The sequence below is a fragment of the Adiantum capillus-veneris genome, chromosome 9 (assembly GCF_014529385.1).
Source record: "Adiantum capillus-veneris isolate H3 chromosome 9, ASM1452938v2, whole genome shotgun sequence".
Classification (NCBI taxonomy): domain Eukaryota; kingdom Viridiplantae; phylum Streptophyta; class Polypodiopsida; order Polypodiales; family Pteridaceae; genus Adiantum; species Adiantum capillus-veneris.
In genome coordinates, this window is record NC_140939.1 from 139,804,211 (window position 1) to 139,822,054 (window position 17,844).

General features: G+C 43.1%; 1 protein-coding gene across 1 annotated transcript in view; it reads left to right on the forward strand.

Annotated features, from left to right (window-relative positions):
- The first annotated feature begins 14,324 nt into the window (after positions 1 to 14,324).
- Positions 14,325 to 17,844, forward strand: part of LOC147451261 (uncharacterized) — a 44,152-nt gene continuing 40,632 nt past the window's right edge. The window contains exons 1-2 of the mRNA XM_086520592.1: positions 14,325 to 14,693; positions 14,769 to 14,949. Of these exons, the coding sequence (XP_086376718.1) occupies positions 14,325 to 14,693; positions 14,769 to 14,949 (550 nt within the window). The remainder of the gene's footprint in view (positions 14,694 to 14,768; positions 14,950 to 17,844) is intronic.

Consider the following 17,844-nt stretch of genomic DNA (forward strand, 5'->3'; position numbering starts at 1 on the left):
TATGTCTGCATTAATGCATTGTGATAGCTTGAGTCGGCCTTTCTTGAAGTTGTCATCTGCAACGCCTGGCCATATGGATTTGACCATTTCTCGGTCAATTCTAGTGTTCACCTCTTTCCATTGTGTACCCACTGGGAGCAACGAGCTGCAATTCGAGCGGTGTCGTTCACTCCACCGCCGTGACACATGGATCTGAGACGCTCAAAAGCGCGCTTAGCCCTTTGATTATCATTATCCATATCCTGATTAAACACTATACTTCAGCTACGGCATACAAACTTAATGATAATCAATTGCTATAAGAGTAACCACCATTTTACGACAATCAATTGCTATAATTTTAACCACCATTTTATGACAATCAATTGATATTAGAATAACCACCATCTTACGACAATCAATTGATATAAGAGTAACCACCATTTTTTAAATCAATGAATGACAATCAGTGATTCCACGTGGCTTATTGCTTGAAACGTAAGAGAAGCATCAAAAAAAGGCTACACTCATTTCAGAGGGAGGGCTTAAGCATCGTTCTGTCTGGGCTTCAAATCTTTCTAATTCTTCGTCCAAAAGTGCCAAGGTCTTTCTGTCTGTGGATTTCTTCCTCACCCAACCTTCCACAACAATCCTAGATATGGCTTGTACCTCCACTGAAACCTTATGTTTGAACCAATCTGTGTTGTAGTAGTCAGAGAACTCTCCACAAAACTTACAAAATTGCCATATCACCCATCCTATGGCGTACACATATGTGGCCTTGGTCCATGGGAATGGGTGATTGCCATCTAGTAACTCAGGAGCTCGCCAAGGATGAAGCTTTTGCCAGTTTTCATCGGTATTGTTGTCTTTTGTGTCTCTAAGCCAACACGCAGAGCCAATCCCCAATAAATTATTCCAATCTGGGGAGTGAGATCCCTAGTAAATTCCAACATGATGTTCCATGGATGGAGATCATTGTGGATCACTCCCTCGTCATGTGCGAATCGCAATGCCTTCACCAAGGCATGGATCAATGAGGGAGCATGATTACACAGGCTCTTGATACGTGTTTTCTTGTCTTCAGAGGGCTGATCCCATTTAAAGTCTTCAGGGATCTTTCCTTTCCCCTCTTGATGCGCTACAAGAGTCGTGAAAGAGCCATGTGGAAGGGGCACTATCTCCATAAGATCACCTAAAGTTCCCCCATTGAAGTAGGGGAATATCAGAAACCATGGCAACGTTACAGAGTGGAAAATACTCCTCACAATCCCTCTATGGTTGAGATCTACCCCACTTTCTGATGCAAAGATTTTCCACTCATGCTTGGCCTGTCCTTTGAACTCCTTGGCACAATAAGTATTCGTTGCAGGAAGGAAACTGATCCCTTTGATTTGACCTTGCCACCCTGTTCCATAAGCCCCTGACCCAAGTTTCTTGATCTTTTTAATGGACTTATTTGGAATGCCCAGAGTCATACTACATTCAGAATTGTATATACTGCTCTCCAGGTGACTGGCAAAAGTAGTAGAATCCGATGTTCCCTAAATGGTAGCCTCCTCAATAAAAGGTTCTCCAACTTGGATGCTCCCCATAACTCTGGTGATAGCCATTCGAATTTTCTTGCTTAGGCCAAACCGTGTGTCTATGTGGGATGCTTGCCTTGACCTCTCCTTTTCAGCTCTCCATCTAGTGTTCCAATGCTCTAGCTTACCCTTGTCTACTTCTTGAGGGCATTCCTCTTCCAAATCAGAGGCCACCTTGGGAAAATTCCCACCCAACTGCTCAGTAATGAGATTATTGATTCGTTTGTTTTGTCTGGATATAACAACAACATTTTGCAGGCAATCTCACTGTATAATGATTGCAATCTAGACTCATCTGCAACAATCTGCGCTATATCGTCGGGATCTAGGGCACTGACGATCGTAATCAACAATTGTCTAATTTTCTTTATGAACTCTATCATCGAAGTAGCAGAAGGATCCATTTTGCCTGCAATGGTATTATTGCAAACAACACATTGTGAAATATAACTATGTGCCACTGCATTTGGATCTTTTCTACATGAAAGAAAAAGTGTAGTATAGACCATAGATCTCGTACGCTTTTGCAGTGTCACACCTAATCGCAATTGCAGCCATGTGCCAATGCCTCACCGTACGACAACTTACAAATAGATGCTCCTGTCATTCTAGCAGCAACACACCTAGTCGCAATTGCAACCATGTGCCGAAGCATGAATGACTGGGATCAACATAAAACATAGTCACCCTATGATTTTGCAATGACACACCTAGCCGCAATTGCAACCATGTGCCAGTGCATCCACGCACGGTGACTTCTTTCAAACAGATGCTCCTGTCATTCTAGCAGCAACACACCTAGTCGCAATTGCAACCATGTGCCGAAGCATGAATGACTGGGAGCAACATAAAACATAGTCACCCTATGATTTTGCAATGACACACCTAGCCGCAATTGCAACCATGTGCCAGTGCATCCACGCACGGTGACTTATTTCAAACAGATGCTCCTGTCATTCTAGCAGCAACACACCTAGTCGCAATTGCAACCATGTGCCGAAGCATGAATGACTGGGAGCAACATAAAACATAGTCACCCTACGCTTTTTCAATGACACACCTAGCCGCAATTGCAACCATGCATCCACGCACTGTGACTTATTTCAAACAGATGCTCTCGTCATTCTAGCAGCAACACACCTAGTCGCAATTGCAACCATGTGCCGAAGTATGAATGATTGGGAGCAACATAAAACATAGTCACCCTACGCTTTTGCAATGACACACCTAGCCGAAATTGCAACCATGTGCCAGTGCATCCACGCACGATGACTTCTTTCAAATAGATGCTCCTGTCATTCTAGCAGCAACACACCTAGTCGCAATTGCAACCATGTGCCGAAGCATGAATGATTGGGAGCAACATAAAACATAGTCACCCTACGCTTTTGCAATGACACACCTAGCCGCAATTGCAACCATGTGCCAGTGCATCCACGCACGGTGACTTCTTTCAAATAGATGCTCCTGTCATTCTAGCAGCAACACACCTAGTCGCAATTGCAACCATGTGCCGAAGCATGAATGACTGGGAGCAACATAAAACATAGTCATCCTACGCTTTTGCAATGATACACCTAGTCGCAATTGCAACCATGTGCCAGTGCATCCACACATGATGTCTTCTTTCAAGATTCAAGCATATGAAGCATTATGAAATTATTTGAGCACACATTCATGCATTAGATGCTACCGTCAATCTAGCAGCAACACACCTAGTCGCAATTGCAACCATGTGCCGAAGCATGAATGACGGGAAGCCTCATAAAACATAGTCATCTTGCGTTTTTGCAATGACAAACCTAGCCGCAATTGCAACCATGTGCCAGTGCATCCACGCACATTGACTTATTTCAAACAGATGCTCCTGTCATTCTAGTAGCAACACACCTAGTCACAATTGCAACCATGTGCCGAAGCATGAATGATTGGGAGCAACATAAAATATAATCACCCTACGCTTTTGCAATGACACACCTAGCCGCAATTGCAACCATGTGCCAGTGCATCCATGTACGATGATTTGATAAAAGAAATTTTATACCTTTAAGTTTTAACGCAAAAAACTAAAAAAACATCAATAAAATAAGGAAGGGTTTAAAAAATTACTGCTACACTGCTTTGAGAATGTGGAAAGCTGCCAGAAAGTTTGGTGAAGACTTTTCAATGTACCTCGTTTGTGCAAAAGACAAGCACCGGCATCGCCTTTATATAGCCACGGTGGGCCCGACGGGCAAACTAATTAGCCCGGCGGGCTACGAGCCAGTCTCCAGTCTCCCTAGAGGTCAAATAAGATGAATTTCAATTAACATTATATTTGTTATTTTGCATTTCTATTGTTATTAACCTGAAATTATAGTGTGATCACGTCATTTTGAAATCCTTGGATCCGAGTTGCATCTTGTGAATCCATGATCCAACATCCATCAATCAAACTTCAAGTACCATTGTCTTGATGCTTGCTTTAAACCATACAAGCTCTTCTTTAATCTGCAAACCATTTTCTCCTTACCGTTTACTTCATACCCCTTTGGTTGAAGCATGTAGATTTCCTCCTCTAAGTCACCGTGAGGGAATGCCGTATTTACATCCATTTGCTCGAGATTTAGATCATGAGCAGACACAAGGCTTACGACAAGACTAATTGAGTTCATTTTTACAACAGGAGAAAATATTTCATTGAAGTCAATACCTTTCTTTTGAGAAAACCCTTTTACCACAAGCCTAAACTTGTACCTTTTCTTCCCACCTTCTTCTACCTTCAGCTTGTACACCCATTTGTTTTGAAGTGCCCGCTTACCTTTAGGCAACTCAACCAAATCCCATGTCTGGTTGCGATGTAGTGAGTCCATCTCCACTTGCATGCTCTTCGTCCATTCTTCTTTGGATTCATGTTGCATAGCTTCTTCGTATGATTCGGGCTCTCAAGAATCTGAGATCAAGAGATGGTTGAAGGAAGGAAAAAACCTTTTTGGAGGTCTACTTGCTCTTGTAGATCTTTGGGGAATAGGTTGAGGCTCCTCATTTGGTTGACGTTGTTGCACATTGTCACCGTCTGCAGTCCTTGAGTCTTCCCTCACCGTCCTCAAGCTCCATGTACTCATCACCTGTTTCTTTTGTTAGTTTTCTTTCCAAGTAATCTTTGTACATATTTTGTTCGTTAAAAATTACATCCCTACTCCTTAAGATTTTATCATCTTCAGGATTCCATAGGCGATACCCAAAGTCACCTTCTCCATAGCCAATGAAGAAACACTTTTTGGACTAATTTGCATCTAGCTTTGATCTTAGGCTTCTATCTATGTGCATGAAAGCCTCACACCCAAACACTTTGAGAAATGCATAATTCACCGGTTTACCTGTCCATACCTCTTCTGGAACTCCCCTATCCAATGCCATTGAGGGTGACCGATTGATTAAGTACACAGACGTACTTACAGCTTCTGCCCAAAGCTCAAGCGGTAGGCCTGCATGTAGCCGCATGCTTCGTGCTCACTCCATGATTGTCCTGTTCATCCTTTCCGAAATCCCATTTTGTTGAGGTGTCCTTGGGGTTGTCCTTTGCCTTTGAATTCCATTGCTAACACAAAAGCTTTCAAAGATTGGCTGCAATATTTGCCTCCATTGTCGGATCTGAGGCATTTAACCTTGGTACCTATTTCATTCTCCACAAAGGCTTTCCACCTTTGAAATATGGAAAATACATCGGATTTATTCTTCATGACATAAAGCCATGTTTTTCTAGTCGCATCGTCTATGAATGTTACATAGTACAATGAGCCACCAAGTGATGGTGTACTTGCAGGACCCCAAACATCAGAATGAACCAACTCAAGTTTTTTATTTTTTCTTTCATTTCTTGATTTTTGAAATTTTACCCTCTTTTGTTTACCATAAACACAATCTTCACAGAACTCTAAGTCCACTTCTTTCAAACCATGTAGAAGCTTCTTTGTTTGAAGGATTTGCATTCCTTTGGCACTCATATGCCCAAGTCGGTAGTGCCACACCGCACTATCAACTTCTGTAGTTGCTGCACAAGCTGAAGGTTGCATGCTGATAGTACACAAGTAAAGTGTACCGACCTTTTCTCCCTTGGAAACCACAAAAGATCCCTTTGAGATCTTCCACTGTTTGTTTCCGAATGCAATGTTGTGACCTTCATTGTCCAATTGTCGTGTAGAGATCAAATTTTTGCGAAGAGAAGGAACATGCCTAACATCTTTAAGCTTCCATTCATTTCCGTTAGCAGTTTTGACAGAAATTATACCTTTGTGGACAATCTCACAAGCTTCATCATCTCCCAAGTATACATACCCAAAATTACCTTTGGTGTTGTCTTGGAAATGTTGCTTGTGTGGTGTCGCATGGAATGAAGCCCCGGAATCTACTATTTAGGAAATAGACAAATTGTCTAATGAGGGAATTAGAGCATCTTGCTCTACTTTACCTGCCACATTGGCCTCCGATGTTGGCTTGTTGTCTTGAGACTGTGCCTCCTTTTTCTTCTTGGACCAGCAATCCTTCTTGACATGGCCCTTCTTGCTGCAGTTCCAACATTCAAGAACTGACTTTGTGCGTGACTTGCTCCGCCTTGAGCGATCACGGCCCTTTTGGTTTTTGAACCTCTCCTTAGGCCTTCCTCTTGTTTCCACTGATAGTTCAACACTTGATGATTCTCCTGTACTTCTCCTTCGCATTTCCTCGCTTAGGAGAACACCCACAACATCATCAAACTTAAGAGTATTTTTACCAGAGATAGAATTACTTACAGCCATCACAAGGTTGTCCCAACTATTCGGTAGAGATGATAGTATAAGGAGAGCTCGCACTTCGTCATTGAAATTGATTTTCACTGATCGAAGTTGACTTATGTTTGTGTTAAAGTCATTTAGGTGTTCTGCAACTGAACCATTTTCTGCCATCTTTGGATTGAACAAGCGCTCCATAAGAAATACCTTATTGGATGCCGATGGTTTCTCGTAGAAGACGTCAAGTGACTTCATCAAGTCCTCCGTGGTCTTCATCTCAAAAACATTGAAGGTCACCGTTGATAGTGACGGGAGCAAAGCGAACCCCGAACACCGACGGCCTCTAAAACACCAGGGACCGAATGGCGCGCCTCGAGCCTGTCATGGTAAAGCAAACAGGGGGCACCACCTAGCTTCAGCGGCTAGGACGCAAACAACACACCACCATAATAAAGTTTTCATCCAAGAGAGATGGATTCTTGGGAGTAATGATGAACAGGAAAGGGAATGAGATCAAGTGAGAGAGAGAGAGAGAGAGAGAGAGAGAGTGAGGGAGGGGGTATAGCGGCTTAGTACTTAGGCACCACAAAAGGATGGCGAATCCGCACACCCTTCACACATACACAAGCTCACTCCAAACACAAGACTAGGTGGCGATTCCGCACACCTCACATGGGCAAAACATTGCAAGAAAACATACTCACAAAACCTCAAGTTTTATTTAGAGAATAAGGCGATGAAATGGGGAGCATAGGGTAGGGAAATGAGAAGGGAGAGCGTGGTAGAGCACATGGCGGATAGGTGGGAGTTCATGGCGAAGACTCGCACGAGGGTTATGGCCATCATCCTTCATTTAGTTGCCCTTCATCTTCCATAGCCAAGGGTGTAGAGGTTATGCTCAAGACCAGCATGGTGATTGCGGTGATGGTGATGGTGTGGGTGTGTGTGTGTGCACTAGGCACACACAGTGCATAGTGTGTTCTTTGGTGATGTTGTGTGTGTTTTTAGTGTGATGGTGACCCCTCTTTATATAGGGGAGGAGGGGGGAGAAATTCTAGAATTTAGAAATGAAGAAATCATTATCTACATAGGCCATGTGACTGTGGGCCCCACTTGTCTGGATGTGTGTATATGTGTCAGAACAGCAGTCTCATGAGAGAGAGACTAAGAGAGAGAGATGGGTTGATGAAAAAAAGTGAGAGGTGACATGGAGAATAAAGTAATTACAAGAGGGGAGAGAGGGGAGTGTGTTCAGAGGTGAATCTGTGTGCAGATGTGTGTGAACACAAGAAAAACCAGGTAACCACCGGGTGGGGATGGGTCTGTGGGCACCTTTTTCAGTGAAACCGAGTGTGTGTGAGTGTGGGGGAGGTTATTTAGCTACAAGACAAGAGAGATTTCAAATTTTAGAGAGAGAGGGGGGTATTTGGATCATGGGAGAGTGTAGGAGAGAGAAAAGGGGGGTGGGGTATATTGTTTTGGAAGATAAGAGAGGTGGCATGTGAGTTAGGGTGCATTATTGGTAAGGACAGGGGGTGGGGTAGCTTGAGGGGAGAGAGAAAGGAGAAAGGACAAGGGGAAGAGAGAGGGGGTTGACCTTTTGAGTGGAGGAGAGGAAAAGGGACACACGGCGGGGAAACAGTGAAGAAAAAGGAGGCAAGGTGGGGATGGGCTACCCCGCAGGCATGAGGTGGCCTATTTTACCTTTCTTATATATTTACATAATCATAATTTATTTTTTTCTTACTTTTTCCAATGCCTTTTATCACTCCCTCCCTAAGAGGGGGTTTTCATGGGGTGGGGACTAGAGAAGAGGGGTATGGGAGCTTGGCTTGTGAAAAGCCCCCATCATTAGCCCTCCCCTTTTGGCTAGAGGCATTCATGCTTCTAGCTCTGACTATGATTCTTCTTCCGCTTAGCTGTAGGAGCCGATATCGAGTTGCCTTTTGAACTAGCCATTCCATTTGACCATTGGTGAGATTTCTGGGATATTCATGTATCTGTAATAGGTCCGGGTGATAGCTTGTTCCTTGGAATAGTGTCGGTTGATTAAAGGGGAAGCCCATGGCTTCCAAAACTTTGTGCCAATGTCCTCCTCGATCCCAAGTGAAAAATAGGATCATTGTTTGCAGTGTCCGAACAATAAAATTTGCATGCCAAATTGGACCAAATTTGTAACCACCAGTAGCGAGAGGGGAAATGAGCATCTTGGCTCCTGCAAAGACGGAACTGAAAATTATGATTCCCAAGAGTGTACCAAGAATCCACCATATATGGCCGCCTTGTTGGTGTGGTGAGCTCAAGTTGTCTTCAGAGTCCTGCTTACTGCAATTAGAAAAAACTGCAAGCATATCATGCTTCTTTTGGGTGTGCTCAAACATGTCAGCTTCCTTTACTGCTGCTAATAGCAAGCCACCTACCTTGCGGCTTAAATACAAGCGTAATCCACTTACCTTTCTCCAAAGAGAGGATGCACTATTTGTAAAAAATTGTACCAAATTGCGAAGGAGGTCTTCATTCTTGCATTCTATCAGGCTTTTGTCTATCCATGGCTCCTTTGCTCTTATCTCCATGCTGATCTTCTCTCTATATGTTATAGCAGCTCGCCATAGCCATAGGTCTGATGCATCCCATGCAAACACAATGCTGTGCTGTGGAGGAGTTTGGAACATCCTTAAAAGGAGAGGCATTACCCATCTCCAAGTTTATAACATCTTTCAGTAGACTAGAGGCATTACCCATCTCTAAGTCTATAACACTACACAATAAAGTCTTGCTCGGCTGCCAAGCCTCTGGAGAAATATCCAACTCCAAACCTTCAGTCATACTTACCTCTTCGTTATGGTCCTCTAGTGAAACTGCCTTGATGCAAGATTCCTTTAGCTTGCTACACTGTCCTGGGTCCATGCTGGTGCACAGGCTTCCGTTTTCAAAGCCCTCCCCTTTTCTTGATATGTTGCCCACCTTCTGCAAAGCCTTGCTAGCAAGCTGGTCTTCCTCTTCTCTTGTATCTTTCATGCCCTTTGCATTCCTCTTACTCTGACGAGGCCTAATCAACACTTTACACATTCTTACCCTTACTGCCCAATGTTGTCGATTGATCTCTTTGGTGCCTATTTCATTCAAGGTTAAAGATGTACTCACATTTGTAACACAATTTTCTTGGCTTACCTCCCCCACCTGGGTAGCATCTTTTGATTCTTTAACCTCTTGTTCCACTGCTTCAATTCTTTGAATAGTCTTCTTACTTGATCCTTCTTCCGTTACACTCATCTTGACCTCTTCTGCAAGACCAATGATACTTGGTGTGCGGGTACCAATTGGTGGTGGGCGTAGGATGATTGTAAGAGGTGATTGTGGCGGACGTAGAATTTGTGTTGGTGGGGCTGGTGCTCGGGGTGGGGGTGTTCTTTCTCTAGGGGGTGAAAATTGGTTCCTCCTACCTCCTCTATTATAGTTTTGTTGTGGTTTGGGACAGTAGTACATACCGTGACCGTCTTCTCCACAGTTGTAGCAATGATACTCCCTGTTTTGTCGTCGTGCTCTTCCAGGGTCTTGATCTCTTTCTTGACTCCTCCCTTGTTGTATTAAGTGGACAAACAAATTCTGCAATAGGTCAGTAATATGGGCCAACATATCTTGTTGGTCATCTCTTACCCCAAGAGCCAGTGGTGGTGGTGGAATGGTGGTTGTCGTAGTTACTGGTTGACGCGATGTTCCTGCTTCTGTTGACTCGGTTTCTTTGGCTTTCATTCGCAACTTCTTGTCCTTAAGGCGAGCAATCTCAACGGATAACTCGTATGTAGCCGAGAATCTACCTTTCACCTTCTCCTTGAGAAGCGGCCATAAGCCATGCGTGAAACGATCTTGTTTTAGGAAATCGGGTGCAGCTTCCCCCCTTGCCAGTGACTCAATCCACCGTTCCCACAAATCCACAAATTTGGACTCATAGGTGGCATATTCTAAAAGACCCTCCTGCTTCAAGTCTGTCAACTTGTCCCACAACTTTTCTGAAGTGGTACCTCCCCCAAAGCGCCTCTTAAAAGCGGTTTTTAAGGGTTCCCAGTCATCCTTGGTTGCTTGTGGAAGTGCATTGTACCATGATCTATCTTCTAGCTTCATGAGATGCTGAAAGATTCTAACTCGGGATTCATCCGTATCTTTGTTGCTCACTACACATGCTACTTCAAAGTCATCTAGGAAGTCTGTTACCAAATCCTCCCCCTTCTTTCCTTTAAATGTTGGAAATGCTACACTTGCCATGATTACTGAGAGAGAGCTAGAAAGACACACTCCTTAGCTTACAAATTTTTTTCTTCTTCTTTACAAGGAGGCGTGTATACCCTCTTATACTAGGACATAGATTAAAACTTCAAACGGTACATTGCCTTGTACCAAAGGTAAGACAAATGGCTGATCTGATGCCAGAACCTCAAAAAACCGCTCCCCACCTGGCATGGTGTCAATGACGTTCTGGTAGTGAGCCTTCAAGTCCAGTATTACCTTGATTGAGCGTACACGTGTTGGTATGTGTGATCTGTCTTGAGGTAGGTTGTACTGATTCATGTGAAGCTTAGAGGTGCTTAGTCACTTTCCAAGCTTGTGCGAGAGGGTGGTGTTCTTTCCTGAAACAAACTCAGTAGATCCCTAGTTTCTCTAGTGAGAGTGTGAGCCAATGCTTCCGTTATCTATGCTGCAACATCAGGTGCGACTTGAAAACTGATTGTGATAATTACCTCGGTGACTTGAGTTACCCGATTCTCAAAGTAGAATAGTGTTGATTCTCTATTGTGTAGAGCTCCTTCCATTTTGTTGTTGTGGGTTGGTTGTAGGTTGCGAACATGGTTTCGACCTTCTCCTTCTTCTTCTTGGCACTTGGCCTATGTATATCCACTGGGTTTGGCGTGTTGGTTGACTCTCCCATTGCAAATCGATTACCGTTACGCCTGGCACTCGAGCTTCGATGGAGATGCGGAGTTCGTCTAGTTGTGCTTGGATCTCTTCTTCTTCTGTCGTCCAATTAGCAAATCCTGCTAGCCATTCATCCATTCACAACAGTTTAGGGGTTTCAGTCTTGTAAACTGAAGGGTTTCATGAAAAGATTCCTCAGTGGGGGCACCAAATGACGGGAGCAAAGCTAAACCCGAACCCCGATGGCCTCTAAAACACTGGGGACCGAATGGCGCGCCTCGAGCCTGTCATGGTAAAGCAAACAGGGGGCACCACCTAGCTTCAGCGGCTAGGACACAAACAACACACCACCATAACAAAGTTTTCATCCAAGAGAGATGGATGCTTGGGAGTAATGATGAAAAGGAAAGGGAATGAGATCAAGTGAGAGAGAGAGAGAGAGAGAGAGAGAGAGAGTGAGTGAGGGAGGGGGTATAGCGGCTTAGTACTTAGGCACCACAAAAGGATGGCGAATCCTTACACCCTTCACACATACACAAGATCACTCCAAACACAAGACTAGGTGGCGATTCCGCACACCTCACATGGGCAAAACATTGCAAGAAAACATACTCACAAAACCTCAAGCTTTATTTAGAGAAAAAGGCGATGAAATGGGGAGCATAGGGTAGGGGAATGAGAAGGGAGAGCGTGGTAGAGCACATGGCGGATAGGTGGGAGTTGATGGCGAAAACTCGCACGAGGGTTATGGCCATCATCTTCATTTAGTTGCCCTTCATCTTCCATAGCCAAGGGTGTAGAGGTTATGCTCAAGACTAGCATGGTGATTGCGGTGATGGTGATGGTGTGGGTGTGTGTGTGTGCACTAGGCACACACAGTGCATAGTGTGTTCTTTGGTGATGTTGTGTGTGTTTTTAGTGTGATGGTGACCCCTCTTTATATAGGGGAGGAGGGGGGAGAAATTCTAGAATTTAGAAATGAAGAAATCATTATCTACATAGGCCATGTGACTGTGGGCCCCACTTGTCTGGCTGTGTGTATATGTGCCAGAACAGCAGTCTCGTGAGAGAGAGACTAAGAGAGAGAGATGGGTTGATGAAAAAAAGTGAGAGGTGACATGGAGAATAAAGTAATTACAAGAGGGGAGAGAGGGCAGTGTGTTCAGAGGTGAATCTGTGTGCAGATGTGTGTGAACACAAGAAAAACCAGGTAACCACCGGGTGGGGATGGGTCTGTGGGCACCTTTTTCAGTGAAACTGAGTGTGTGTGAGTGTGGGGGAGGTTATTTAGCTACAAGACAAGAGAGATTTCGAATTTTAGAGAGAGAGAGGGGGGTATTTGGATCATGGGAGAGTGTAGGAGAGAGAAAAGGGGGGTGGGGTATATTGTTTTGGAAGATAAGAGAGGTGGCCTATGAGTTAGGGTGCATTATTGGTAAGGACAGGGGGTGGGGTAGCTTGAGGGGAGAGAGAAAGGAGAAAGGACAAGGGGAAGAGAGAGGGGGTTGACCTTTTGAGTGGAGGAGAGGAAAAGGGACACACGGCGAGGCAACAGTGAAGAAAAAGGAGGCAAGGTGGGGATGGGCTACCCCGCAGGCATGAGGTGGCCTATTTTACCTTTCTTATATATTTACATAATCATACTTTATTTTTTTCTTACTTTTTCCAATGCCTTTTATCACTCCCTCCCTAAGAGGGGGTTTTCATGGGGTGGGGACGAGAGAAGAGGGGTATGGGAGCTTGGCTTGTGAAAAGCCCCCATCAATGCCAAGCTTAACTGGATTGTTCCCAGTGCCTTTCGATTAAGGACAATCCATGCTTCATCTGCCATCGTTGCGGGCTTCTTTGCAAGACCACCTAGTGGCAAATAGAGGTCCTTCTGGTAGAGATAGTCTTCAATCTGCATCTTCCAATGTTGGTAGTTTTTTCCGTTGAAAATCTCAATCTTGAGCTTCCCTTCCTCCGCCATAACTCCCACTCAATTCAAGGAATCCTTTCCTTGAGATAATTTAGCTACGAGCAAACCTTGCTCTGATACCAGTTGTTAGGAAATAAGACGTAGATAAATAGATAATTGAGTAGATTACTTAATGGAGAGAGACAGATTTACATACACGAGATTATAGAGTAGAGAGAGAGAGAGAGTACACACGATATACGTGGTTCACCCAATGTGGCCTACATCCACGGGAAAGCAGCCACTCAATGGATTTAGTACTTCAAAACAAGAAGTAGTTTACAAAGGGATTATACCCTTAATGGAGCTCCCGCCTTGCTTCACTCTCACCACCTCACACTCACCTTGTTGCATCAATTTCACACTATGAAATGTGTGTAGAAATGGCCTCCTTTTATAGGCCAAAAGGGCTGCCTTCTCTCATGAGAGACAGCCATGTGTACCCGCCCTTGTGTAGATAAGTCCAAATTGGACCCTGCAATCCGCCCATGTGTGGCCGCCCTTGAGAAGACAAGACTACTTTTGAATTTGGCCACCGGCCCCACCAGCCATTGACTTCGGACCACCGGCCATCGGCCAACCGACGGTTGTTTTCCGACCACTTTCCGGACGTCGTCCGGCCATAATATTCTGACGAGGGAAAAAAATTTGGCTATGAAAATTTTGGTTTCCGGCGAGTGATTTTCCTTCACCCACGATAGCTTCTCCTCATAATGGGGGCCATACAAATGTGCGCTTTTACCACAGAAAATTACAAGGGTAAATCAGGCTCCATACTTAACAGGTACCTTGGCAAGGTGGATTAGGTACTGGAGCGAACCCCCGACTGGCCCCACTAAAGACCTCATATTTCATTTACGACTATGGGATGAAGGTGGATGTATGGATATGTGGTACAAGACAGCGTATGGATTGCATTTGCATACAGGTCCATGTGGACATTGTTTTAGAGTATTTATGTATAGTATTGAGTCAGTCTGTGGCAAAGTGAGTCAGTGGATTTTCCCTTGGCATTGAGATATTTTCTGTCAGTGTTTATGAGCACTTTGGTTGAGATTATCACTTGAGATAGTGTCCAAATACGAACGGAACTCTGCCGAAATTTTTCAAAATCCTTTGGAAGAAATTGAGAGAGTGAAGATGGCAGAAAGTTCAACTCAAGTCACACAGATTGTTGGAGAGAAGCTGACCAGAGAGAAGTACAGCATATGGTCTTACAGGATGGAGAAATTTGTCATGGGCAAAGGGTTATGGGACTACATTACAGGTGAGCAAGAGTGTCCCGAGGTTGGTTTGGAACCAAATAGAGAGAATGTTGAAGCACATAAAACATGGCAAGCTAGAGTAGAATCTTACAAGAAGTGGATTGAGAATTCAAGGAAAGTGATGCATTGGATCTCACTATGCATTACTGACTTCTTTATACCACATGTGAAGAAGGCTCAATCTCCAAAGGAAGCATGGGAGATACTAGCAAGGATGAACAGCTCCAATACAGAACCACGAAAAGTTCACTTGAAGCAAAGATTACATTGTGTATGGCGAGGAAATAGATTCATATCAGATTATGTGACAGAGATAAAGCAAATACACGAAGATCTTGCGAGCATTAATGTTGAAGTTCAAGATGATGACTTAGTTTCAATGACATTGAATGGTTTGGGACCGGAATATAAGTCATTGGATACATCTATATCTGTTCGAGGACGCATGCCTGATTTTGAAGATTTAGTAAACCTTTGTTTGCAAGAAGAGGTGAAGTCAGGTAAGTCAGGTCCTTCTACATCAAATAACAATTCCAGAGATCAGGTTTTTAACTCTAGAGGTCGTGGAAACAATAGAGGTAGAAGAGGAAACTATGGTCGTGGAAACAATGTTGGAAGAGGTCAATGGCAAAACCAACAAAGTCAAAGTTACAATGATTACAGCCAAATAGGCAGGGGGAGAGCGCGACCTCGTGGACGTGGAGGTGGACGATTTGTACATCCTCAAAGAGATGGATATTGTAACAGATGTGGCATTTATGGTCACTTTGAAAGAGAATGTTACATGAGGCTAAATCAAAATCGTGATCGTGGTGGAAGAGGCCGAGGTTATGGCAGACATGGAGGAAACTTTGTTGGATACAATCTTCATGATCAAAATATATATGACAATAGATCAAGTGGACATTTATTTCCAATCTTCATGATCAAAATATATATGACAATAGATCAAGTGGACATTTATTTCCTATGGATCATGTTGTTGGAAGCATGGTGGAGCCACATCATACAGATGATTGGTATTTAGATAGTGGTGCCACAAATCATATGACATATCATGGTGAATGGTTTGATAGAAAAGAGAAGTTAGAAAAGGATGAGTTTGTTGCTATAGGTGATGATACTATGCATTGGATTATGCATGTTGGTTCAGTTCCATTGCTAGAAAAAGACGAGAGATACAAACATTGGGAGATGTTCTATATGTGCCTTCAATCACAAAGAATTTAGCGTCAGTTGGACAAATGACAGATCAAGGGTTGCAAGTCCATTTTAATCGTTATGACTACTTCATAGAGGAGTTTCACAAAGGTAGACCAGGCAAGATATTGGCACGTGGAAGAAAGAGAGATCGCTTGTTCTCATTGGAAGTTGGAGATCCATGTTTACACAGTGGTATGTATGCAAACAAATCAGCCACTCAAGATGATTGGGCAGAGTTATGGCATAAGAGAATTGGTCATGTCAATTTTAGAAGACTAAAGCATATGCAATCAAATCAAATTGTACGTGGATTACCAAAGTTTGGCAGATTGAATTTTGATCATGTTTGTGAAGCTTGTCAATTTGGAAAGCAATCTTGTTTACCATTTCCAAAGAGGGGGAGAATTAGCCAAAGTCCTTTGGAAATTGTTCATTCAGATATTTGGGGACCTTGTGATCATGCTATGCCAAATGGTTGTCGATATTTTATCACATTCACAAATGATTACAGTAGAATGACATGGGTTTACTTTCTAAAGGCAAAGTCAGAGGCATTTGAGGTATTCTTGGAGCTCAAAGTTATGGTTGAGAAAGAGAATGGTTGTCAAATTAAATGCCTACGTACAGATGGAGGGGGAGAGTACATGTCACATAGTTTTGATGATTACTTATGTGAACAAGGCATAAGAAGACAGATTACTTGCAGATACACACCACAAAAAAATGGAGTTGCTGAGAGAAAGAATAGAGTCATAGCAGAGATTTCAAGAGCCATGATGAATGAGATGAATATGCCATTAACATATTGGGATGAAGCAGTTCATACAGCAGTACACGTTATGAATCAAACACCAACAGCTACCATTCATGAAATTTCACCTTATGAGAGACTTTATGGGATCAAACCAACAGTTTCCTACATGAAAGGTTTTGGATGTGTTTGCTATGTTCATGTGCCAAATGAAGCAAGAAAAAAGATGGAGCCAAAGGCAGTGAAGTGTATATTCTTGGGCTATCCAGTTGAAAATAAAGGTTACAAGTGCTATGATCCTATGATAAGACAAGTTTAAATGTCATTAGAGATGTCAGATTTTGTGAGCATGAACCATAGTATAAAACAAAGCCAGTGATGATAGAAGATGAGGATGAAGGGCAAGAGAATGTGCGCATGTTGTTGATAAGACATGACCATCAACAAGAACTATTTCAGGACCACATATGGCAGAGGAGAGTATAGGAAGTGTCAACCCATGGAGCGGTCGTTTGAAAGATAAGAAGCAAGACGAGAAAGGCAAGAAGAAAGTGGTTGAGGAGAGTTCTGGAGATGAAAGCCTCGATGAAGAGAATGGTTTACCACATTTGAGGACACTTGGCAGTAATCATGCTGAGAAATATGTATCCCCATATGCAAGAGTTGAAGAGAAGAGTGCACCACAGTTGAGAAGATCAGAGAGGGTGCGTTATCCAATTGATATATTGACATACAACGGTTACATGCGTACATATTATGCATACATGGTTTCATGTGTACAACATAAAGAGCCTACATATTTTCAAGAGGCAATTGGAAAATTAGAATGGGAGTCAGCTATGGATGGTGAGATGGATGCTCGTGTGAAGAATGACACTTGGGATTTGGTTTGCTTGCCAAGTGGAAAGAAAGCAATTGGTTCAAAATGGGTATACAAAGTCAAGTTCAAGTCAGATGGTAGTGTGGAAAGATACAAAGAGAGGCTTGTTGCTAAAGGTTATGCATAAACAAAAGGTCTTGATTATGATGAGACATTTAGTCGAGTTTCAAAGATGACAAAAGTCAGATTGGTGATAGAAATGGCAAGTATGTTCCGTTGGAAGTTACGGCAAATGGATGTCGATAATGCATTCTTGAATGGTGACTTGGAAGAAGAAGTTTATATGATACAACTAGAGGGTTATCAACATCCAGAGTTTCCATATTATGTGTGTAAGTTGAAGAAAGCATTGTATGGTTTGAAGAAAGCATCTAGAGCTTGGTGTGAAAAGATAACCAGGTTCTTGAAGAAGATTGGATTTAAACAGTCTACTACTAATCACTCATTGTTTTTGAAGCATTTTGATGGAGAGATCGTTGTTATTGTTATCTATGTTGATGACTTGATTCTCACTGGAAGTCATGCTGAGAAAATTTTGCATGTCAAGAAGAGTTTGTTGAG